At 34.9% G+C, this 27,535-nt stretch overlaps 1 protein-coding gene across 2 annotated transcripts in view; it reads left to right on the forward strand.

Moving 5' to 3' along the window:
* Positions 1 to 2,098: 2,098 nt before the first annotated feature.
* LOC123551988 (uncharacterized) overlaps positions 2,099 to 27,535 on the forward strand; it is a 41,176-nt gene continuing 15,739 nt past the window's right edge. For both annotated transcript variants that reach the window (XM_045341326.2, XM_045341327.2), the window contains exon 1: positions 2,099 to 2,381. In XM_045341326.2, the coding sequence (XP_045197261.1) occupies positions 2,277 to 2,381 (105 nt within the window). In that variant the 5' untranslated portion in view covers positions 2,099 to 2,276. The remainder of the gene's footprint in view (positions 2,382 to 27,535) is intronic.

The raw sequence follows: 27,535 nt of genomic DNA on the forward strand, positions 1-27,535 counted from the left end.
ACAATGTAAAGAAAGGCTGAGAAAGGCTCTAACATAAGCGCAAAAATAACAGATTAATAAAGTAAAACATAAATTAAGGTAAATTTAAGGTATAATTACACCAATGTACTCATAAACTTTCAAGGGCACGACTAAGAAAACTGTAAGTCAAAAATCAACTCCCTCCGTCCATTGTATTTAGGATTTAGGAGAAAAGCATCATGGAGTCTTACACTTTATTAGTCATCGCACCATCAACTGTGAAAGCGTAGCGATTAACTATAGAGGGGTCAATCACTAAACATGCACTCTGCGTCACGACTTTCGCATCGTATCCTCTTTTGATCAACTTTTTAACCCATTTTACATATATTTGATTAAAACAATGACTATGATTAATTTTCCGCATTTTATAAACTACATCTCCATAATATTCCGGGTGTGTAAGTTCAAGTTTTAAAAGTGTTTTAGGTTCGTATTGTATTTTTCTAACAGTTCCAACGATCTGTAGTAAAATTTACTGAAAGCTTTCCGTAGCTTATGACAACATTAATCCTGTTGTAACTATTTCTTGGTGATATGAAGATTTCTGTCATTAAAATCATCTAGTATCTTTGAGCAAGCTCTTGCAAAACGAATAAGTTGTGAAATATAGACTCCGTATGATTTTGCTCGAGGGATATCTCAGTTAGGTGGGGGAAATTGACAATTTCAAAATTAAAATCGTCCTTTTTATCATATATTCATATAAAGCATTCATTTCCTTTTCAATTCTACATTATAACTCAACTATTACTTTTTCATTGTTTTTCATGTCTTTTCTTAATTCTTTAGCGTTATTAACTTCTTTTGCTTCGAGTGTCTGTTTGATATATTTATTGTCTTTGGTGTTGTAGTCATTGAATTTTCCTAAATATAAATCGTCATAAAACTGCATCACTGGGCTTTTCTTGAATTCTTAGATATATTACTTCATTACCAACCATGTTTGGCAGTCTGTTCATTTTATTATCCAATTCTTTGGTATTATGAAAATATGATTTCGTTTTTAATTTAAGACTTGTTGCTCAGAAGCGTATTTGCATAAGTCAACATCACAATTAACTTTAGGTACAGAGTCGTCAATTCTTGAACTTTTAGTATTATTGTATTTCCCATTTATGAAATATTTTGCTATAGAATGAATTAATTTGAATTTGAGAAAAAATTGCAACTTTCCATAATTATTTCTGGCAATTAATTTTCTGGGCATGCTTAAAAGGTGAAAGTCGTATTGTTTCTTCGTTGCTGCTTTGAACTATGTTCATCACTATTTTGTTCTCTTCATATCGTATCGTTTTCATATTTACTGGATAATTCAAATACATTATAATGAGAACAATAAAGTCTTATTTTCTTTGTAATATGACTGAGTAAGATAAATAACTGAACACGCCTTATGCTGCCAATCAAATAGTTAATAATATTGTTTTGATTGGTTTCACCGACATAATCGTCAAAAATTAGCACTTTTTGAACCATCATTTTCGGTATTATCCGAGTCAAATACTATTAAAAATTCTATCAGCAGTTACAATGAACCCTTTTTCAAATTACTGCATCTAGTTGTGGTGTACAGATGTACTCCTGTGCTATTAACAGGGCTATAATGTGGTTCAGTATACTTTGCGACATGGCAGAAATGAACAGAATGCTTATATTTCACATCCTACTGCACATAGAAAGAAGAAAAATAAGTCGACTGAATGTATGAAAATACAAAATATATGCCCTGGCTAATGTAATGTAAGAACCTCTTTTCAATGTAATTAATTCATCATGTGTTTGTCATAGATGAACAAAAATATAGGTGACAAGGACTTTTCTACAGCGGGTCAAAATTTTGGTTTGGGCTGATCTGCATCCGAACCAAAGCCTCTTGATAAGCGTTACGACTGACTTTTAACCAGAACTGTATTTTTTTCAGATGATATTTGTCTCTGTCTGTTGGCGTAGTGGTGGTTCCGGGTGTTATATTTTATACACTAACAGAAATACTAAACTACAAAGAATTCAAGTATATATATATATATATATATACCGAATTCGTTCTGTAAGAGAACATACAGTCGCCCTTCATTAAGCTGAGTGATTCTATGACGCAGGAAAATGAACACTTAAAAGCCGATACCATTAGCAAACAGTGAAGAATTTCTAATGTGGTCGACAAATTGATAGCTAGATACGGCAAATCGGTTTACAAAACTTAACAACGGAACATACTCTTACTCTTGTCTTTTACGGAGAGTAAAATTGTTATGAGAGCAGTGTTAAAAACAGTTTGTGTTTTAATTTGTTTCATTATGTTTATAATAGCATTTGGATTATGCCTCTACTCATATATAAGCTCGTTGTTATACAAGGTAATTCGTATATTCAAACACGTTAAAACTCGAAAGTTAGTATTTCAATAAGGCATAATAAGATGTTTAGATTTTTATCATTATAAAAATATGGCTTTATTATCTTTACAAAGAATTGTTATTTGAATATATTCTATTTTGTTTAAGAATATTTCAAAGGCATTAGAAACAAAAATGTTTTATCTTTAATCTATGTATATTTCTGACTATTTCTGATTAAATGAAATGTACTGAAACTAGATTGAAGAACAATACTAAAGTATTTTAGACCTAAATACTTCCCTAGCACCGGATTAAGTGGTACTCTATAACACATGTATTGAATTGGCTCCATAATTTCAAAGGACAAGAATATATAACCAAACTGAATCCAAGTACGGAGAATGTTTTTACAGCCGCCACATCGCATTTAAAGATTGCTGTTGTGATAGTTAAAATCTGTAGAAAGACCCTTTAATAGCATAGATTGCAAACAAGAAGAAAAATGAACTCGGTTTGATTGAGTCATTTCATGTGAGGTAATGAAATGTGCAACACCTCTCATGTCCCCAGCACCGGTACATATTGAATAGACTCCATTATCCCAAAGGACCACAAATATAACAACAATGAATGCAAATACAGAGAGACTTTTAACAACAGCTACACGGTACTTAAAACTCAAAGAGCATTCCTTCTTATGTTTTTCAGAACATCAAAATTTTCAAAATGTAATTTTAAAGTATAATCGTTATAGATTTCCTTACATTACATTTAAGATTCTTAACTGTATATATATGTAAAATCTATCTGATCTGCAGTTTCAAACAACTTGAATTTATTCCTCTTGTAAGGTACATACCGCTTCTTTAACATTGTTAGTACACTCAACAAAATTCCTAATTGGTCAGTTTATATTGTATTACTTTTTTGTTAATAATACATGTATTCATACAAAATTTCACATACCGACATTTGAATAGGTACTGCAGCTAATTATTGATTTATTTTTGGCGACTCACAGCCAAAGTAGCCGCATTTAGGCGTTTTGACTAACATTACATATTTTGCACGTGCAGGGCATGTGCACCAACATGCACGTGTTCGTTTACACTTTTGGCATTACTGACGAAAGTCCTACTAGAAAAACACATATCATGGTGAAATTGACACAAAAGCAACGCGATCGAGCTGTCGGAATGTTGCTAACCGGGACACATTTACGGCACGTGTGTAATTATTTTTGCAATTTCAAAGGAATTTTGATATAATTTGTTTGTAGATGTTACTTTGATGGTTATTTCCATTTTTAACCTTATTTCCGTTAACAAGAACCTTCAATCGTTGGTTATCTACCATTCGCGCTCTTTTGACAAAATTTAACCCAAGGACAATCCATTGAAATGACCGATTTTGAGTTTTGTTGTAAAATTCCGACAGCCCGGGCGCGTTGCTTTTGTGTCAATTTCACAATGATATGTGTTTTTCTAGTAGGACTTTCGTCAGGAATGCCAAAAATGTTCACTAACAGGTGCATATTGGTGCGCATGCCCTGCACGTGCAAAATATGCAATATTGGTCAAAACGCCTAATGCGGTTACGCTGGCCGTGAGTCGGCCAAAAATAAATCAATAATTAACTGCAGTACCTATTCAAATGTCGGTATGTGAAATATCTTGTAGATACATGCATTATTAACAAAATAGTAATACAATATAAACTGACCAATTAGGAATTTTGTTCAGTGTATATGTGACAAGTTTTCTCCAAAACTAAGATGGAGGGAAACATGAAACCGCAATTATAATTCATCGGATTTTCGTATGATTTATCGCAAAATTTTATCAGTTTGAAAAATGGAGACCTTAGCTATTATTGATAATTGAATTCTGTCTATGCGAAACCGGAGAGAATACATTAAGTGGAAAGACAAAAACAACAATCAAAGAAACATAATGTATATCATATATAAATTCACGGACTTGTTTAATGCGAAGTAGGGTTACTTGTGACTGTAATCTACGCCTTGTAAAACGTGTAAGTATGTGGTACTTAACTCCAAATACTAGCAAGTGCATAAGCTTCTTGATTTGAATAAACATACAATTATACAAATTACTTACTGGCTTCTTTGTTTCAATAAGGTCTATTAACACCTTATGGACCACTTAAATGGTCTATAACAATAACCAGACTTGTCCTATTTCTACTGTTTTCACGAAAATGTTTACGACGAAAAATCCCATTGCATGCAGCGGGATTCGAGCCTGGGTCGATTTGATGCTAGTCCAATGCTCAAACAACCGAGCCAAAGAGACAACGTACTTAGGCAACTTTCAGAGATTAAATTTAAACTTACAGGTTATGCGTAAGCGACCGTAACAATAACAAGAAGCATGAGAAGTCCGTGCATTTACGGTGCGTACGTGATTGACTCCCTAAATAATATCACTTGATTCAAAAATGTCCGTTTTAAGTGAAAAAATGACCAGTTTTGCGTATCTTCAAAAATTTATTTAAACATGACTTTGCTGTAAAATTTTAACATTCATTTTTAAACAGATCTTGATATTTGTCTGAAAGTTTAAACGGGCATATCTTCTCTCTCAGTGGAGAATGTTTTAAGAGACATGACATTCTATTTAACAAAAAATAATAATGACAATGACATAATTGCAAAAAAATACAAACACCACACATTTCCTCCAGGTTAATTATCAATATGCTAGTGACGATTTTCCGTACAGTTAGCACTGACCATTAATGACAAAGTTGTATTTTAGAAGTAAACAATAGCGGTTACTATTGGTGACAAATGCCTCCGAAGTATGCCCAAGAATGCCACAGTTGTATTCGCAAAAAATCACATATCATATTGTGACCTTGACAACATCTTCTCAATATGGTTAACATTTGTGTCAAATTATTTTCAAATCCCTTGATAAATGGCAGAGTTATGGACCAGACAAGAAACACCCTTGACTTCTAAGTGTGACCTTGACATTGGAGCTAGGGGCCTGGGTCTTGTCAATGACACCTCATCTCATTATAGGGAACATTTATGCCAAGTAATTTCAAAATCCCTTCATCAATGGCAGAGTTACGGACCGGACAAGAAACAGACCATGTTAACCTTTGACCTCTAAGTGTGACCTTAACCTTGGAGCTAGGGGTCTGGATCTTTCTCATGACACGACGTCTCATTATGGTAAACATTAATGACAAGTAATTTCAAAATCCCTTAATGAATGGCAGAGTTATCGACCGGACACGAAACATACCATGTTAACCTTTGACTTGTAAGTGTGACCTTGACCTTGGAGTTAGGGGCCTGGGTCTTGCACATGACACGTTGTCTCATTATGGTGAACATTTGTGCCAAGTTATTTCAAAATCCCTTCATGGATTACAGCCCGGAAAAGAATTTACCGGACGCACGGACGCACGCACGGACTCACAGACACACGGACGGACGGACAGTGCGATTTTAATATAACCACCTTCCGGGGCATAAAAACATTTAATGTTCGTGATATATTCTATAACGTTTGCGGACGTGTCTGAAATAAGTTTACAGTTTAAACATATTTTATTTGTCTGTTTGTTTTGGGTTTAACGCCGTTTTTCAACAGTTTTTCAGTCATGTAACGGCGGCAGTTAATCTAACTAGTGTTCCTTGATTCTGTACCAGTACGAACTTGTTCTCCGCAAGTAACTGCAAACTTTCCCACATAATGTCCTTTATTAAATAGTCACGGAGAACATACGCCTCGCCCGATGATCGTACTCACAACCCCGCGATCCGTAGACCAACGTTCTACTGAGCTAAGCGGACTGGCTCTAAAAATATTTTAAATGCAGTCTTTCGGTAGTGGTAGTGGGTGGAAAACTGGTCAAAGCACATTTCACGTGTGAAAGATGTTCTACTTTTGCTGAATATCAAACTAAAGGCTGACATTTTTATTCCTTTAATATCAATATATATTTTGCGCTGCACAAAGATTTGGCGGTCTTATGCCATTTACTTGAGTCTTTAATTTATGTAAAACACTTAGTTTCCTAAATTCCATACTTGTATTGACATTACATCCACAAGTAACTGGCAATTTCCTCATGTGAATCAGATATGGAGGACGAGAGCGCCTTTAACCGAAATAATGTTTATTGAAATCGTTGCCATGTCACAGAGAACAAAGGCCTCAAACTTCAAACTTCTTGATTAGTAGTACCCGTTACAGATAGAAGGTTTTCACATCTTCTCGATAGTGTGCGCGCAGGTTTTTTTAACACATTCCGTTGTGTCAACTTGGCGCGCTTGATCAGGGTACATTATATCACCTCGGTCGGATTTTTTTGCCCGGATCAGGGAAATACAAGAACAACAGGAAGAACATAAACGTGACAATATATCTAGAAAAGAACTAAAATTTACATTTGATACAGTTTATATGTTCGATTTGGTTTACCTATACATTGTACTTGTATATCAGCAATACAAACACGCGTGCGTACAATTTTATCACTTTTCTTTTTGTAAAAAGTACAAAGGCTGCACTTTTATAGCATACAAAGTTGTCATGATAGTGTAAGTATTAGCACATTTTTGACAAAAAGTTATCAAAACGTTAGTAGTTTCTATTGTTCTTATGTTACCCACGTTAGTATTTGATTTTGACGTTTAAACGTTCAATTTATAGTCTCGTATGCCGATTAGGGAACGTCAGCATAATTTACCTCTCCCTATTGAGATAAGAACCACTACTGAACTAAATAACACTACCTAAATAACATACATTTCCATTTTTTAAAGTATAAACTCAAAGCCGAACTATACACCGATCGAGATGATATACCCTTGGGAGAAATGCCCAGCCTGCTAAGATTATTTTACCAAAAATAAACAAGAGAACCCAATTACGCTATCTGTTTGTAATGGAATCCGGACATTCATTCCCCCAATCATTAATACAGTCCCTGAGTGGGTGTCTGTGTGCACGAGAGGTCCAGAGAAAATTACTGTAGAAATAATGAGAGGAACATCTAAGATGTAAGAAAATCGAGGGTGATGGTGTCGCATCATGGTGCGGTTCAAGAAAATCCAAGATGGCCGCCAAAAATTAAAAACTTCCCTTCTTTATTCGATGTGTCTATTCTAAATTTATTTAATAACTAACTTTTGATTTTGTCCTTGATAATTATTTAAAACGCATGTTACCAGGCTTAGGGTACATGGGTTATCTATCTGATTTAGTTAATATGCATACAATTATTATCAATTAATGTTGCAGTAAAACTGTTCGGCAGAAATTATATGTACAGTTTATTTTCGTGGAGATGGGTAAATCAGTGTAAATGCTTATATCATTTGATTTAATGAAAGACACTCATTAATCTTTGCCAATATTTTTCGAGCGTTTTCGTTAATTTTAAGCAATATTTGTATTTTATAAGTCAATCAGTGTCACGCCATACACGTTACCACGGTTATCATTGCTTTAAAGTAAAGTAATGTGATGTTATCGCTACCTGTTTTATCTTTATAAATTTTATTTTTTCTCTTAAAGTATTTATTTTTTAGTACGCTTGTGAGTGGTAATGTGTCTTTCTTTTTGTCTAGAATATTTCAAATAATTGACTTTTTTACATCGAGTGAATATGATAACTTTTAATAAATGGACCATAAATATCACGGTGCGTTTGACAAATAAGTGGAAAGTTTGCAAATAAATTTAGGGGAAAAGGTATGGCCAAAACTCGAACCCACTACCCTGATATTGGCAGCTAAACGCTTTGCCGCCCAGCTACCTGCACATGCGATTGTATAATATCAACTAAGAATTATATATGTAATATTTGTTTCGCTATTTATGTTTGGACATTGAAAATGAGTTTATGGAAATATACGAAATATTCACATGTGCTAGGTCAATACTAAAAGACCCTACATCCACGAGAAATAAAATAGTCTGCCACAGGGTATACTACAGTGGAATAGAGGGGACATAGGAAACATTTTATTTATCACGTGCACATGTGTTAGCACCACATTCGCACATGCTAGATACCACGTGCGAATGTGTTGATTAACACGTGCGCACGTAATAACTATCTTAGCTAACACGTTCGCATGTGATAGCTATCACGTTCGCAGTTGTTAGCTGACACGTGCGAACGTGAAATATTACCAACGAAACTAATCGAGATATCAGCCTTTTTTTCAAAAACAAGAAACACTTACTTCGTAAATTACAGCTAACTATAAATAACACTTCCTTATGAAAGACATCCATTTAGAAAAATTGCAGATCTTTCACGCTTTTTCATTGATCAGCTAACACGTGCGCACGTGTTAGTTATCACATGGGCTCATGGTAGTATAACGTGCTGTCACTTGCGCACGTGATAGTTATCACCCGCGCACTTGTGAATTACCACATACGCACGTGGTAGCTAACACGTGCGCACAGAAAAAATAAAGTATTTCCTATGTCCCCGCTATGCCACCGTACTATACATAGAACATCTGCAGAATTACTTCGAAACAAAAGTCAACGGATATGAAAATATTTTTCGTTTAATGATTTATAATTAAGTAACAGTTGAAAGTGAACATTGAACAAAAAGGTATAAAATACATATTTTATAGCTCTTTGAATTATATTAAACTGAATGACTTCGGTAGATTATGTGCTTTCTTTATTACCAAAATGCTATGTTATCTACATGTTGATTTAAAGATTCGACCCACCTGGAGTGGGTTTCCGTGGTCGAGTGGTTTAGATCGATGACTTCAAACCAGTTGCCCATCACCGATGCGGGTTCAAGCCTCACTCAGAGTGTTAAAATTCTCCATGTGAGGAAGACATTAAGCAGGTGCTCGCTCGTCACGATGAAATAATGCACGTTAGGGCACCTGGGGTATTCCTCCACCAAGAAAACAGGAAAGTCGCTAAAGGACCAATAAGTGTGTCAGCGCAACGTTCATCCCAACAAAAACACAAAAAACGACCTACTCGGTCGGTAGCAGACGATACTGTATTAAATCGAACGAAAGGCGTTTGTTCGAATCTTTGGTCGCAGACACATTATATCGATTATTTTTCGTCTGTAGAAATATTAGAATTGATTGCATAAGTAAAGTATCAATGCATGTCTTATATACTTTTTTCAGTACAAAATATAAATGGATTAGTTCCTCTTTTTTTCTATAAATATTTGCATTGTATGCTCAAGCGTTGGAAATGTGCAGAAAAAGAGTTAATTTATGCTTGCATTTGATTTTTACAATGGCGATGATCCACGGATGTATTTATCACTACAAATAAATAGGGATGAATTGATTAATCCTTTCCTTTTCTCAATCGGCTATTTAGATTAAATGTTAAAATAAATCGGGAACGCGCTAGATGAAATGATGGATTCATTCATGTTTGATTTTAAATTTATACCTGTTTTGGTCCGTGAATGCCTTTTTCAGTTCATGTCATATTAGTATTAAACATTTCTTTCTTTCAATATAGGCATTCATTCTACATACACGTACAAGTTCGAAAACATGCAAAACGTTTGACCTTTGAAATGGCCGGAGAATATAATTTTCACTACACATATTGATTGCATCCCGTATTTTTGAAATATATAAATTATTTAAACCCCGTATTTCCGGCATATACGGGAAATATACGAAGTTGTACACCAAGCATATACGGACATATACGTCCCGTATTTTCGAAATATACAAATTATTTAAATCCCGTATTTCCGGCATATACGGGAAATATACGGAGTTGTATACGAAGAATATACGGGAAATTTAATCCCTGTATTTTCAAAATATACAAACTATACATACCCCGTATATCCAGAATATACGGGAAATATACGGAGTTGTATACAAAGAATATACGGGAAATATAAGTCCCGTATTTTTAAAATATACAAATTATTTAAATCCCGTATTTCTGGCATATACGGGAAATATACGGAGTTGTACACCAAGCATATACGGGACATATACGTCCCGTATTTTCGAAATATACAAATTATTTAAATCCCGTATTTCCGGCATATACGGGAAATATACGGAGTTGTATACGAAGAATATACGGGAAATTTAATCCCTGTATTTTCGAAATATACAAACTATACATATCCCGTATATCCAGAATATACGGGAAATATACGGGGCTGTATATGAAACATATACGGGACATATACGTCCCGTATTTTCGAAATATACAAATTATTTAAATCCCGTAATTCCGGCATATACGGGAAATTTACGGAGTTGTATACAAAAAATATACGGGAAATTTAATCCCTGTATTTTCGAAATATACAAACTATACATATCCCGTATACCCAGAATATACGGGAAATATACGGGGTTGTATATGAAACATATACGGGAAATATACGTCCCGTATTTTCGTAATATACGGATTTATGTATTCCCGTACACCAGACATATACGGGAATATACGGTGTTGTATAAGATCAGAATAACCCTTTTTAGAATTTCCCGTATTTCAATAATATACGGGGTATCGTATACTAAGAATTCCGTATTTCATAGTATACGGAAATCCGTATTTTATTAGTATACGGACTTTTAAATATACAAGCCCCGTACACGCCCGTACTTTAGTTTTCCCGTATTTCTTCCCGTATACGGGTAATATACGGGATCCCGTACACTCCCGTATATTAACTCTTTTTTCGCAGTGATAATACAAACATACCCTCTTTTTCATAATAATTTCAGCAATTTCGAATATTTGGGATTTTTAGTAAGAAAAAATAGCTAAAAATAGCTTTTTTTTCAAAATATTCTTTTCCGTTTGTTATAGATTTTAGTTTATAGGCAAAACAGTTATTGATAAGTGGAACATGCAAGGTTCAAGAAGATCGAAAAGGGACGCTGTTGCATCATTGTACAGTACAAAAATTGCAAGATGACCGTCAAAACTGAGAAAAAAAATCTAATAATTATCTTAATTTGTTATATAATGATAGAAATTTTGTATATAATGTTTGGTTTATGTTACGTGATGTTTTAATATAAATCTAATAGACCTTTGATACAGATCTATAAATCTTTAATATAGATCTTAAGAGGAACGGTGGTCTAGTGGTTAAGATGTCGGTCGCTCAGCCCGGTCATGGGTTCGAGCCACACTGGAGTCATGACCATGACTTCTCATATGACAACAGTACTGGTCTTTCCAGGAAGCGGACTCGAGAGTGGTTCAGATAAGCTTAAAGCTTTTATTACAATCGAGCGAAAATAAATTAGTATAAACTTACACTAATTTATTATAAGCATGATATTTAATGACATCTTAAACATAATTACTAAGAAAATAGTGAGCAAAATGATGAAAAATAAAAAAAAAAATCATAAAATACTTGTAATTCAGTTCTTGGTTTCATTGTATTTGTATCAATATCAATGTTATTATTTCATTTTGACGTTCTTAACATTGATTCAGAATTGAAAACAAACCAAAACAATTGCTTGCACTGGAAATTTATTTTTTAACAGCTTCTTAGTGGTTGGCAGCTAGTTTCATTTAAAAATAACATTTTCTTTTCCATGTGCTTTTACTCAGATGCTTCTGTCTTCGATTAAGTACGCGGAGATTGAGCGGAGAAAAAAGCACACAATAGCTATGTTGAAATTTTATGCAACTCTACTTATCCACTGCTAGCTAGATGGTAAAATGCTGTGCTGGTTGGCTTCTACGTGCTATATGTAACTTTTTAATCACTGGAAATGATTCATATAAAAAAATGGCAACATGTAGATATTTAAAAGAACTTTTAATGACAATTCCAATGATTCCAATGAGTTCATATTCCATTTATGCATTGTATATGCAAACACGGTAACACTAATTTGATACAGTAGCATCATATCACCTTTTGGAATGCTAATAAGATTAACAAGGTCAACTGAAAAGTTCTTAAACTACGTTAAGCCATGCAGAAACAAAACAAAATCTTAAGCCTTCTATTTCACTGGTTTGACCTAAGGGTCTTCCATTTTCGAGTTCGAGTAAAACTGGATTTAAAAGGTCCTTGATATGCAGGTAGCTTCTTTGAATTGAAGCAAATATTAATTCAAAGAACCAAATATTAAGGATTTCAAAAAAAAACAAAACAAATTTATATGTGGGTTTCTAAAGTGGACACAAAATGTAAAATACTAACATAATCGGTGATTTTCTTAAAGGCACTGTGACTCTTGAAATAGTGGAGATAACTTCTGTGAAAGTTAAGATTGTGTTCTTTAAAAGGCTTATTTATCCATATTTTGACTTTTTGTCATTAGTGCAAGTCATGGAATGGCCCAAATCATTACGCTCTTTTATCATTACTAGAAAACTATCCACATTGATTAATTTGTATGACACAAGCAAAGCATGCTATACTGGGTTTTGTTTACCTTGAACAATTAAAAGAGTTAATTCTTTTATATTACCATTATTAGAACAGATGCACCAGAGTGCACTTTAGATACACCGAAAATGATAAAAGGTAAGGGTAATATTTCCGGAACCACAGAGCACCTCAAAACAAAACCAGAGGCATGCATGGCAAAAACAAATTTTATTTAAAGTGAAATATGAAAGATATGAAAGGATGACTGTGAAACTCGAATTGAAAACTTAAGTACAGTTAGCATTTTAGGTATTTCTGCATACTTTATTACATTTTACTTCAAACTTCCTCGTTGCTAGTTTTAACATTGTAGTAACATAGTACAGTAGAGTATTCTAAACAATAGGAGCAAACTGGTAGCCATGAAACGCCTTTCATATTTCACCTAATTTTGGCCCTTTAAACTGAATATCCTTAAATCTAAGCGAGATAACTGCACATAGTTGTGTAACTGATTTTGAAAGACAACTATTGTTTTTAAATGTCATTACCATACAACTGGTAGAAGATGCACAAATGGAGCCAATATTTGAAAATAATGCTTATGTTCCTATCATTGCAAGTGATACAGTTTAGTTGTATATGTATGCAATGACGCATTTGTCTTATGTCAGGATGTGTTGTCCAATTAGTCATACAGCTATAAAGCCTTCGTATACACCATACAAAATTTATATACATGTAGCACCCTTTAGTGTTATACACAATCGAAAAAAAGCCCTTTACAGATAGACGCAGCCACTCAGAGCCTGAAATGCCTCCCCTTAAGGGCCAGTTATTAGCAACCACAGCTGTTTTTTCAAACATGAATTTTCACGTTATAACACTTTAATTTTTATTCTGTTTGAATAAACAAGCACAGAACTTTTTAAAATTTTTCAAAATATCTTAAAAATTAAAAAGTTTTTGCAGTATTGGAAGTTTCATGAAAAGCGACTTTTTTGGAATTTTTTCTCTATATAAAGTAAAGTAAAATATCGCGATGTAAGCGGACCCGAGCGATTAAACAGAATACTTCAATTTTGCAAACTTTTTTATCTTTAAAGATTCTTTAAATTTGGGTATACTTATGGCTTTTTTTCTCTAGAAGTTATTTTTGATGTTTTCATAACCATATCTAAAGGGGGTTTATCTTGCTATTCCACAAGAACAGTGATCAGATAAAACATTTTTTTTTTATACTGAAATTTTTTTTTCAGTTTTGGCTCATATAGGCTGTATTTTTGACCAATTCCACTGTATATGACCGGCATATAACCTTTTTTTTTTTCTGTAAGTGTAAATAAGCAAAGCAGTTAAAATTAATTTATATTTTATTTAATAAATTATTTATGAAATATTTTAAGAAATTAAGCAAAAACTGCAATTAAAAATCTGTAAATGAAAATCATTTCATAACCATTGTAAAACATATTCAAGTATAAAATAATTCTTTTTGCCACTCTAACACTGTCACATGATATATGTACACTAAAGTGTTTTTTAAAATCACTCCTAAAAAAGCAAAGTTAATTAAAGAATTGTTTAGCAAAAGCTTCAAATTGTTGCTTTTATATCAGCATAGTTGCGAAGTTACCACTGTCTACAGAGTTTTTTACATTCAGGCACATCACCCTACTGATTATAAAGTCTTTCTTCACTTCCTGAATATCTTTTCTGACGGGCCCAGCTGAATGTGCCCCCTTTTTGCATGGACCCATGAAGCTGACTGTGGCAGTGAAACGCTGGTAACATGTGTCACTTTTCCCGGGATACCAACATCTTGGTATGCAACTATGACATAATCGTTAACTCTGAAGTCACCTTCTGGAAGACTTACACAAACATCCTCATACGGTTGTTCCGGGTTTAACTTCAACAGCAGTTTTTCGACGTTTCTTTTTCGGTTCAGCTCCATCATTTCCAGTATTTCGGTCTGCACTTTTTTGGGTTCACTTCTTCGGTGTGCTTTCGCAGTTTTTTTCCGCGTTTCCTAGCACTTGCCATTAGCGATTCTTTATCCTTTTCTGGCATGCTATCAATCCATTTTATCATATCATTCTATTCTTTTCAGGATTTTGAATAGAGGGAATGATGTGCATGGAAGCGTTAGGGCGTCTCTTTTGGCTCGAGTCAAGATCACCAAATGGTGTTCGCATCCTAGATTTGTTACATGAGCATACCCTGTTCTGGACAGATCTTTTCTGTGGCTTGGTACTAAATTTGGGAACCTCCTCAAGAAAGTCGCATAACTGTTTTTGAACAGTTTTCAATGCCGGGGAAAGGGACACAGCAAGCAACTTCAGAAGCAGACCTGGGGGTTTTTTTTCTATGTTGATAACCTTAGTGAACTCCTTATGTTTGGTATATGTGTTTCTAGGTCACCTAGCCAATCGGTATTTTTTAGCAAGAGAGTGGTTCGGTTTCACACTTTTTCAGGTAGAGTTCTAGACTTTGGATATGTGTGTGAAGCTCAAGTTAGCTCACTGATCCTGAAGTGACAAGCCCCCCGTAGGGCCCAGTAACTTTCACGTAGAGTATAGCGAAATTAGTAGCAGTGTCAACACTGTTTCGACTTAAGAATCTGCTTGAACAGATTTTATTTTGAGGTTAGGATTTTTAACTGTGTTTATGACATGTAGAAAGTCATTGAGATGCACATAAATCTGAGCAGCTGTTTCGAAAAGTCCATTGAATCTTTTGTCTTTGTAATTCCATTGACAGATTTAATACCGTGTTTTGCACAGTGAGCTTCCAACGATCACGTAAGCCTGTATGTTCGCCAACAGGTCCGAAAGTGTCAGCTGTGTTCGTACTAACGTTCACCCACGACTCCTTTTTAGACCAAAATTTGAAAACTGGCAGACTGTCCCTGCCGATAGGCCCATCACTTTCTAAAATTTCCTTTTCAACTGCCCTTGATTTCATCTACCACTTAACGTGAAAGCCTAATAAGACGTGAGCCATACAGTAAAAATGTTTGCGGAGCAAAATTTCAGTTTAAACTTCTGCATTTAACAACATATTTTCCCTCCATTCAGTTAATAATTTATCGGAAAGTTTTTCATTGGCTGCTCTGTCATCTAGTAAAAGCAAGTTTTTCCAAAGAGTTAACTATAAATTCTTCACCTGATGTTTATATCTTCCAGATTTGATTGTGAGGAGCTGATGCTTCGTGTCTTCGGAAAGTTCTTTTCAGGTGGGACTTTGTAATCTGTTATGGCTAAAGCAGTTTCACGTGATCCTGGGTTAAAACCGAGGCTGATTACTTTCCCATCGTCTAATGTAACCGTTGTGTCGAGGATCTTTTTCTTTTTCCTGGTCGAAACCCATCGCGATGAGACCCCATGTGCTGGACTCGTCAAGTTTGTCAGCGATATATGTTTTTGGCTATGAAGTGCCCCTCTTCAACTTTGTCTGCACTGGTTGTAGGAATTTGGCAGCTCGTCATTTTTCAAGCTAAAATTTTATGTAAATGGGACGAAACACACTGAATCACTTTCGACACTTTCTCTGTCGCAACTTCAAGAGCAGCGAGCTCCATTACACGAGGCGAACATTGTACCTTGAAACTGCATTTGCCATTTCTAGTGTCAATTTTCTTTTTTTCTATTGCTTCTCTTGTAATTCATTTATTTGTTGCTCTTTCTCATCCAAGAGTAACTTCTTTTGGTTTAATGGAGTTGTTACATATTTATGTGTGCTCTTTCTATTTTAAAAAAATCACTGTCGACCAACTCTTTAAATTTGTCCGCAGATCAGAAATCTCCTTTCTCGATAGCTGTTGGACTTCTGAGCTAGCACTTTTTTGTCCTTTTCACTTTGGGGACAGCTCTTTAAGAGATCGGTTTATATCTTTTAAATTTTTCATTCTGTCCCGTTAATGCATATATTCTTCTTGATCTCTTTCAATCTTTCGTTCAGTCAACACATTTTTTTCCCGACAACTTTTTGATTTTAAAACTGTTGTGCCCTGCCTTGCTGGAACTTTACGCAAAAGAAGACTATTCTTTCTCGAATTTTCATCACGCTTATTCAAAATTTTTTACTGAATGTGTTCCTGTACGACTGCTTATTTTCTGCATTTTTTGTTCACGTTCTCTGATTTGTTTTTGTATTTTCCTCAACTGTCTAGTTTGTTTGTTACAAAGGTACTTTTTCATGTTCCATTTTTTAGCTCACCTGAGCACGAAGTGCTCAAAGGTGAGCTTTAGTGATCACCCTGTGTCCGGCGTCCGTCGTCGTCCGTCGTCCGTCCGTCCGTCCGTCGTCAACAATTTGACTGTTAACACTCTAGAGGTCACATTTTTGACCCAATCTTAATGAAACTTGGTCAGAATGTTACCCTCAATAAAATCTTGGACGAGTTCGATATTGGGTCATCTGGGATCAAAAACTAGGTCATCAGGTCAAATCAAAGGAAAGCTTGTTAACACTCTAGAGGTCAATTTTTGGCCCAATCTTAATGAAACTTGGTCAGAATGTTACCCCCAATAAAATCTTGGACGAGTTCGATATTGGATCATCTGGGGTCAAAAACTAGGTCATCAGGTCAGTCAAGGAAAAGCTTGTTAACACTTAGAGGTCACATTTTTGGCCATCTTAATGAAACTTGGTCAGAATGTTACCTCAATAAAATCTTGGACGAGTTCGATTTTGGGTCATCTGGGGTCAAAAACTAGGTCATAAGGTCAAAACAACGGAAAGCTTGTTAACACTCTAGAGGTCACAATTTTGGCCAATCTTAATGAAACTTGGTCAGGAAGTTACCCTCAATAAAATTTTGGACGAGTTGGATATTGGGTCATCTGGGGTTTAAAAACTAGGTCACCAGGTCAATCAAAGGAAAAGCTTGGGTTTAACACTCTAGAGGTCACATTTTTGGCCCCGTCTTAATGAAACTTGGTCAGAATGTTACCCTTAATAAAATCTTGGACGAGTTCGATATTTGGTTAGCCTTCATGGCCCTCTTGTTTGTAGTTTTTGCATCATCATCAGGATTTCCATCTGTTTGCACGCTGATGTCTGTTTTCTGCAGACTTTCTGTTTTGTGTTTTTCTGATGCGGGATGGACATCATTGCATACCTCTGCCTCCCAATTGAAATTGATGACAATTCAGTTTGTTCTGTACTTATTACCCCTGGCGTTACTGAAATTCTTTATTCAGGAGTTCAGTTACATTTTTCAGCCTTTCACCTTTTTCTTAGATGCATTTTCTTTTCTGTTCTTTTAGGTATTACTCTATTATACACTGATTTACCGATTTTTCTGCTGAAAACATTGGACTGAGTCGGGACAACAAATCGACAAACTGCTGTAGCGTAAAACTTTTCGAATTGATAGTGTTTAAGTTCTAACACAAGTCCATTGGTTAAGCTTGCCAACAAAGGAAACTTTCCTGTCTTAATATTTCTGTAGTGATGCCAGAGGACTGGCAAAAAAGGTCCAAGGGGAGGCATCTCTGCCCGCTGAAATTAGAAAAAAAAGACTAATTATTAAATTTTTGGAAATAAACAGAGGCAAGTTGGTCATTTTAAACTTGCAGCTATGATTTACCTTAAAGTCAAAATAATTTTTGATTTATAAAACTTAAAAAACTAAATAACGTTAAATAAACTCGATTTAAAAAAATGATGACATGCTTTAATCTGCGAAAGTCATGGTACGAAAATTATTGGTTTCGAAAGACCCGAACGAATAAACATTAAAAATTTTTAAGTGGTTTAAAAAATTAAAAGTAATCTTTGGTGCAGATTACTTCATTAAACCAATTTTTTTTTATTGTAACAAAATTTTGCCAAAAAATTTCGCTGTTGAAAATATCTTCGGGGAAACATCGGGAAAACTGGGACGAATCCGGAGATCGGTTATAAACATGATGTTCCTTCCAATATTTGCATCAAAAACGTTAAATCTTGCCTTAAATTAATAACAATATTTAACATTTTAAAATAATTATTCACTTTACCGATTGATTCAGATCGAAATATTTATGATGTACGCTTGTTAATTTGCCAGTATTTACGGCTTTCGTAATTTTGTGTACTCGGCGATAACTGCCGTGATCCGCCATATTGGATTGCACGGTGTTGACCTCTGTAGATGAAAGGTCGCGTTTTCAAAACAAAATGCGGTATACTTATAGTAAACTCAGAAATATATTTTTTATACCCAAAATTTAAAAAGCAAAAATTATATTTTTCTTACTTTTCGTGAAAATATGAAAAAATGCGTATTTTGTCAAAGTTTTCAAGTTGACTTTAGGGGACTATATCTTGGCTCTTGAATATCGGACGTTTTAAATTTTACGCCTACCATCGTAAAGGTCATCCCAAACAGCTTTCTTGTTAATAAATTATTTTAAAATTTATTAGAATCTTGTAACTCGATTTTGATTTGAAGAAGGTACCTGACGAGTGCAACGCCTCTTTAGTGGGATTATCGGCAACTTGTTAGAAATGTCATGGGTGCTCTGAAAAACAAAGCCTTTGGTCTCAGTGGGGTTTTTACAGCTGGAAAACGATTTATATAGCCATATGGGCATTTTATGACCGTTTTTTAAACATGTTTGTTTATTACTGTATCTTTACAAATATTGATTTATGGCCAAAAAAGTACAGTGACCCATGAAAATTAGGAAATTTCCAGATTAATGAAGCCTGATTAGCTTATCAGCTGTGGTTGCTACAGTTATAAGATGATATAATCGAGGGATAAAGAGTTAGAAGGAAAGAAATGTCTAGAAAGTTGAGTCAAGCTAACAAAGCTAAGCTTGTTTTGATCTGTCAGCCACGTTCTTTATCACGCACCATGTACAGCACCTTCACATGTACGTCCAACATGTAAGTCATCTATGAATAATGTGACCTTGTCTACAGAACGTGTTATTATGTGAAATGACTGTGTTGTTTAGTCAAAGAGTGGTATGAAATGTCAATATAATATATAACAATTATGTTATTATGTGGAAAGTATATGACTGTCATCTTGTCTATGAGTACTATGATCTTGTCTATGACCGTATAAAACATGCTAAGACACGAAATATGCATGTTATTTTTTCAAAGTGTGCTAACTTGTCCATAAAGTGTCTTCCAATGGGCGGCTAACAAAGCCTAGCTCTTTTTGAAAAGACAGCCTGGTTATTTAACATGCCGGGTGTAGAGCACTATTTTGTCAATGTATCTTATCCTATCTACACCTAATGTGAAAATGTCTATGAGACGTGTTGTTATGCGAAAGGCTTTTGCTATCTTGTTCACAGTTTCTTATCATGTGCGGGGTGAACCTTTCAGCAAAGTGTCTCATTTTATCACACTATATTTATTATGTCTTAATGTTGTGTCAACTTGTTCAAATTGTGTCTTCTTATGTTAAGTGTGATATAAACTTGCCTAAATGGTTTCTTATTATGTCAAACAGCAGTCTGTTATGTCAAAGCATGGTGTGACCTTCTTTAAATAGTATCTTTTTGCGTCAAAGAGTAATGTTATTATGTTTAGGTAGCATATGAAATTGTCCAGATAATTTCTTATTATAATATTATATCATATTATCGTGTCAAAAAGTTATGTATTTAAGTCAAAGTTTGTCATGAACTTGTCAAGCAGTGTCGTATATGCCAAACAGCTGTAGTTTTATGTCAAAGTGTGTCGTGAACTTTTCCAAATGGTGTCTTAGAGTGTCCATAGAGTTTTATTATTGCACATACCTATTGTATGTGTTAAACTGTGACAGAAAGAGTCAGGTAAACCAGAACTGTCCGTAAGACAGCAAGCTCGAGTTTTCTCAGTGCTTGACTCTGAAATAGAGCTTTGCCAGTAAAAATCTTGATAAAACTTTTTAAAATCTAAGTTAGAAAGGGACATAACTCTGTCAAAATTTAGTTATTGGCACTGCTTCTCCTGATGAAGACTGAGTCCATTCAACATATGTGTAATAGAGTTCCGCTTAAGCCGGTGCTAGGGGGCGTGAGAGGTGTTGCACATTTCATTACCTCTCATGAACAGACTCAGTCAAACCGAGTCAGCTATTATTCTGTTTTATTGCATTCTTTTCCTCCAAAGGATCTTTTTACAGATTTTATTAACTATCACAACAGCAGTCTGTAAGTGCCGTTTGGCAGCTGTAAAACGTCTCCCCGTACTTGGATTTAGTGTTGTTATAATTTCTGGTACTTTGGGATCATGGAGTCCATTAAATATATGTGTAATAGAGTTCCGCTTAAGCCGGTGCTAGGGGCGTGAGAGGTGTTGCACATTTCATTACCTCTCATGAACAGACTAAATCAAACCGAGTCAGATACCGTATTATTCTTCTTGTTTGCATTCTTTGCTTCCAACGGATCTTCTTACAGATTTTATTTGATAGTAAATAACTATTTTAAGTTTCAAGTCAAAAGCTTTGAAAGTAACAGAGATATTTGACTTTATCAAAAACTTAAACCAAACAATTCTAAGTTAAAAAGGGGAATAACTCTGTCAAAATTCAAATCAGAGTTATGGAGATTGTTTCTCCTGGTGTAGACTTTGATCTTGTGTAGATTACTTATATTAAAGATCTATATTAAAGATATTAAATTTCACATAACATAAACCAAACATTACATACATTTCTATCATTATATAACAGATTAAGATAATTATTAGACTTTTTCTCAGTTTTGACGGCCATCTTGTATTTTTGTACTGTACAGTGCTGCAACAACGTCACTTTTTAATATTCTTTAACCTTGCCTGTTCCGCTTATCAATAACTGGAATCAGCTTAAACCGCTAATGATAAAAGAAATTAAGAAAACTGGTCAAATATATGATCTAAAGAAAATTACCAAAATTTTCATAGATTTACCCCACCCACTCAAACTTTTACTATTTAAATTGTTTACAGGGCCAATTATAAGTAAATGTATTCCACAGATAGCAACAATTTAATATTTGGCACAGTAAATATGAAATTTGAATGAAAATCATTCGATTTATGTGAATTCCAAATTTGCTGATTTCCGGGGTTGATTTACCCCACACACTTTCAGAGCTGTGCATGTTACAAATACCCATCAATAAATTGTTAATAAGCTTATATTTGTTTCTATGTGAATGTTCCCATAGCATAACAAACATTTATGGATGTTTTGCCTATAAACTAAAAATCTATAACACACGGAAAAGAATATTTTGAAAAAAAAAAGCTATTTTTTTTTCTAACAAAAAATCCGAAAAATTCGAAATTGCTGAAGTTATTATGAAAAAGAGGGTATATTGGTTTTGAGACATGCGTTTTAAATAATTATCAAGACCAAATCAAAAGTTAGTTATTAAATACACTGAAAATAACCACATCAAATAAAAAGGGAAGTTTTTAATTTTTGGCGGCCATCTTGGATTTTCTTGGACCGCACCATGATGCGACACCATCACCCTCAATTTTCTAACATCTTAGATGTTCTTCTAATCATTTCTAGAGAAATTTTCTCCGGACCTCTCGTGCACACAGACACCCCCTCAGGGACTGGACTACATGCCCACAATGAAAAAGTTGATTGCTGGACATTGTTTTCCCCACCAAGTTGTAATGGTAGATAGGGCATTTGCCCCCACCCCGAGTGCTTATTTTTCAAACGGACATTTGCTCCCACCCACCCACCCCACCCCTACCCCCGCACACAGTATTTTGTCCCCTAGTGATTGTTTAGTAGCTGAGGTGAAGTAGAATATGATTATTGTATTGCTGGTGACAACGTCTTTGTTTCTTATGATTTAGTAGTACACTATTGCCAAGTTAACAAGTTTGAGTGTTAAAAACATTCCACAAAGTAAAAAATTGTAACGTTGTTATGAGCAATTTTATTAATCAATATTAAGCTTTTAGTTACATTTACATCTAAATGTAATAAATATATTAATCAAAAAGGTTAACAATAAAGTAGTATGTTTACAAACAAATTCCCTTAAGAGTTATTTTAACGATAAAAAACACACACACAGAGTTATATCTATTTCTATAGAGGACAAAAATTTGGGGGCAAATATTCATTCCAAAAATAGGCAGTGGGATGGGGACAAATATCTTATCTGCCATTTCAACTTGGGTCATTTTTATGGGAAGGTGAGGCAAAAGTCCTACAACTGTGTGTGTAACGTAACTTGCATGCACCATTTCGGCCCGCCCGCTAAGCTCAGTAGGTAGAGCTTTGGTCTACGGATCGCGGGGTCGTGAGTTTGATTCTCGGGCAGGGCGTATGTTCTCCGTGACTATTTGATAAACGATATTATGTGTGAAATCATTAGTCATTCACCTCATTCATGTGGGGAAGTTGGCAGTTACTTCCTTACTTCCGGAGAACAGGTTTGTACTGGTACAGAATCCAGAAACACTGGTTAGGTTAACTGCCCGCCCATATGGGAAAATTAGACCCATCGATTTTTCGTACGAGTGAAGATAATTTACAAAGTGCAAAGAATGAGCCTTTACTTTATTTAAATTCATGGAAAAAGTATTATAGGTATTTTAGCTTTGCAAACGATGTAATAATATTCAATACATTCTTTTGCTCCCTACTCGGGTTGTTTAGCCCCGCAACCCCATCCCCAGCCCCATGGATAGTCCCCCCACCCTGGTTAGTTTTATGTAGCAATCTCATCAATCAGACGGATCAACACAAATGCTGAACTAAGGGAAATATGTGATCTAAGAATACCAGTTTAAAACGAAACAACTGAACATATAGGTATGTAGGTATATACATAGTAGAGTGAAAAGAACCAACCAGTCAGTTTCTTCCCCCCTTAAGAGTCTGTTGTCATTCAGGTATGTTGATATACACATACTATGGTAGTCGGTTTCTTCCACCCTTCAATGTGAATTATTCAGAAATGCAGATACATATATTCTAAGATTCTTGGGGGAATGAACCAACTAGTCATTTCCTTCCCCTTCACCACGTTTTATTCAGACATGCAGATACATGCACACTAGGGGTGGGGGAGGAGGGATAACCAACAAGTCAGTTTCTCACCCCATTCACTGTTTGCTTTTCAGAAATTAATGCAGATACACACATACTAAGATACTAGGTGAAAAGAACCAGCTGGTCAGTTTTCCTCATTCACCGTGTAATATTCAGACATTCAGATATGTATATATGACCGACGGGTGGGAGAGAGAGAGATAGAAATTTAAAACCAACTAGAACAATTCTTCTTCATTCCCAAGTATTATTTATTGCATAGTCATACACACCAGGAGGGAAAAAACAAACTGGCCTGTTTCTTCCCCCTTCAAAGTGTGTTATTCAGAATTGCACATACATACATACTAAGATACTATTGGGAAGGTATTAACTTGACAGTTTCTTCCCCATTCATCATGTATTATTCAACATGCAGATTCATATATACTAAGAGGAAAAGAGCCAACTAGTCAGTTTCTCACCATTCACCGCCTATTATCACTCGGTATGTAGGTATATACAAACCAGGAGGTAAAGAACCATCTAGTCAGTTTGTTCTCCATTCAATGTGTATTATTCAGACATGTAGATACATACATACTGGGGGCGGGAAGAAAGAACAAACCAGTTTCTTTCCCTATCACCGCCTATTATTCACACATGTAGACACATACATACGGGGAAAGAACCAACCAGCCAGTTTCTTACCCCTTCACCACCTATTATTCATACATGCTGATACACTGGGAGAAAAGAACCAACTTGACAGATTCTTCCCCGTCATTGTGTATTATGCAAACATGTAGATACATACATATCATGGGGGATGAATCAACTAGTCAGCCTCCCTTTCCTTCGACACCTATTACAATTCGGTATGTAGGTATATACGTACTAAGGGAAAAGAACCAACTAGTCAGTTTCTTCCCCCTTCATTGTGTATTATTCAGACATTTAGATGCAAATAAACTGAGGGGGGGGGGGGGGGGGGTGAATAGAGGGAAGGAACCAACCAATCAATTTCTTCCACTTCCTCGCCTATGCTGATACATATACACTAGGGTGAAAGAACCAATTATTCAGTATCATTCCCCTACACCATCTATTATCATTGGGTATATACGTACAATGGGAGAAAGAACCAACTAGTCAGTTTCTTCCCCCTTCATTGTCTATTATTCAAACATACAGATACATACATAACTACAGGGGAGAAACAACTAGTCAGTTTCTTCTCTTATTTTTGTACAACAAGAGCTGTCCGTAACACCGCCAATGCTCGATAATTCCAATTGTTGGCCAAAAAGCAAGAATGTTACCGTAAACTTTTAAATATCTATAAAGTTTTAATCCAGGTTTTGAGAAAGTAACTACTTACATTAAAAACTTTAACCAGAAGTTTTAAGTTCAAATATGGACATTATTTGTCCAAAATGTATGTCAGAGTTATGAGACTAAATGCAATGAACTAGTTTTACAACCCCAAAGGTACATGTAATGTTTCAAATTAACATTCGTTTTTGGAAATAGTAACTTGCACGCAAAACTTTAACCAGAGTTTTCTATGTCTAGTCGTTTTTTTCTCCCCTTAAGTTAGTATTTTTGCGAAAAGAAAATAAATAGTGGGAAAAACTAACCGGGGGGGGGGTGGAAATAACACAACTGTCCAGGTGTTACTCCCTTCTTTGTGCATAACAGCGAGTGGGGGCTAACTAAGGAATGAAAAGCAACCAGTTGATTTTTCCCCGGGGAAAGAATCAAGCGTTTTTTATTCGGGGATCGTTACACCGGATGAGGAACTATCGAATAGATAGTCGTAAACAATAAAAACTGTAAAAAGGTCCGTTGGAAGCAAAGAATGCAACCAAGAAAAATAATAACAGACTCTGTTTGATTGAGTCTGTTCATGAGAGGTAATGAAATGTGCAACACCTCTCACGCCCCTAGCACCGGCTTCAGCGGACCTCTATTACACATATGCTGAATGAACTCCATGATCCCAAAGGGCCAGAAAATATAACAACACTGAATCCAAGAATGGGGAGACTTTTTTTACAGCCGCCACACGGCACTTAAAGGTTGTTGTTGTGATAGTTAACAAAATCTGTCAGAAGATCAATCATATTACGTACATATCTGTATTCCCGCACACATGTTGTATTTCTGTAACAAAATATACAACTGTGTTAACGAAATTAATTAAATAGCAAATGATTCGATTAGTGATAATATATATCTTGATAGTTCGATATTGTTGACGCCGAGTGTTAATGTTACCGAAATAAAAAAAAAATCGTACGATTAAATGTACAAAATAAAGACAAATAGAAAGCATAAATCTTTAAAAAAAGACTACCCATTTTGAAATATACATCTAAACATTACGATAGTCGTGCAATATCCCCTTTAAGTCAAAACTTGCGCAGAGAAACGAATGATACTTTTTTTAGACTGATATGGATGGTCATTTTGTCCTACTTTCTCTTTTTTTATCGTTTTTCCGTAACCGATCGGAAATTCTTCGGGATCACGTGATTTTAAAATTAATTCAAACGAATGTCCGTTTAAAGACAAAATAACTATTTTTGTCTATTTCTATGATAGTAATTATACATGATTTGCGTGAAAAATATGAGATATACAAGCTTTTCGTTTTAAACTGACAGTGCCATATGTTTGGCCAAGACAATGTGTTTAATGTATAAAATTTTATTAAATTAATGTAGCAATATGTACATAAATCAGTGTATGTAGGTAAATTTCAATCACATTTTGTTTCTAAAGTGTAAGATAGATATTCATCTTTATTCTCAAAACTATTCTGAAAGGAGATTGACTAAATAGCTTTGCAGATCAGGTTGTGAAAACACGTTTATTCAGGAAGGGCCTATATTGTCCGCCCGAAAACTTGTAGTATAGCTGTATATTATCTGTATTATAAGAATGAGTTTCATGAAGTTTTTGTAAGTTACAAAAATGTTGAATTCCCTATGCTATGTTCGTAAACATCACGCTATCGTTGGATCTATTTATTAATTATAGCCTCGTTTCCGAGCATCCTTCCGAAAAAAAAAATCCGAGGATGCGCGACGGGTTCGTAAGCAGTCGGAAAACATACTTTCGCAGGGCTCCAGATAAGATGCGTATTAGCGTAAATTACGCTTTCAAATAATGCATATACGCACGTCTGATAATATTTAAGCGTATTAAAATGTGTATGAAATTATAGAAACTCACACAATGACTTTTTACCAGCGCAAACAAAATCTGAATCGCTTTACGTAACAGAGCAAGTTCAGCATTAATTTTGCAACATTGTATGTACACATAGAATGGTTCTCTATAATCCTAGGTAAAACTATATTAATAATTTAATATACACTCAAAGCGTGCAAAAATCGAATAGTTAGGAATTACAATGTAATATTGATGGTACGGTAGTGTATTTTAAAGCAGTGTTGATACAAAATATCACTTCCAGTGCGAAGTAAACAACAAAAATGTCTCTTTTTAAGAAAGTTAAAAGTGAACAAGGGCTCTAGCCCTTCTTTAAACCAGTAAAAATATTTGTCTAAACAAAGTTATTACACTAATGTTGTCGAATATTCTATTGGATTTGATAATAGGTGTGAAGCCAAAGCAAGCAAAAAGAGAAAAAGAAGCAAACACTTATATGCTGAATTGAAATTGAACTGCAAACTAATTATGGACGTAACACCCAATAGATATGTTATAAAACTGATTTTTTCACAGTTTTCAGGAGTAAAATTACTACTAGTCAATTTAAGATTTAATTCAAAAA

This window comes from Mercenaria mercenaria, chromosome 4 (genome assembly GCF_021730395.1).
Source record: "Mercenaria mercenaria strain notata chromosome 4, MADL_Memer_1, whole genome shotgun sequence".
Lineage (NCBI taxonomy): Eukaryota > Metazoa > Mollusca > Bivalvia > Venerida > Veneridae > Mercenaria > Mercenaria mercenaria.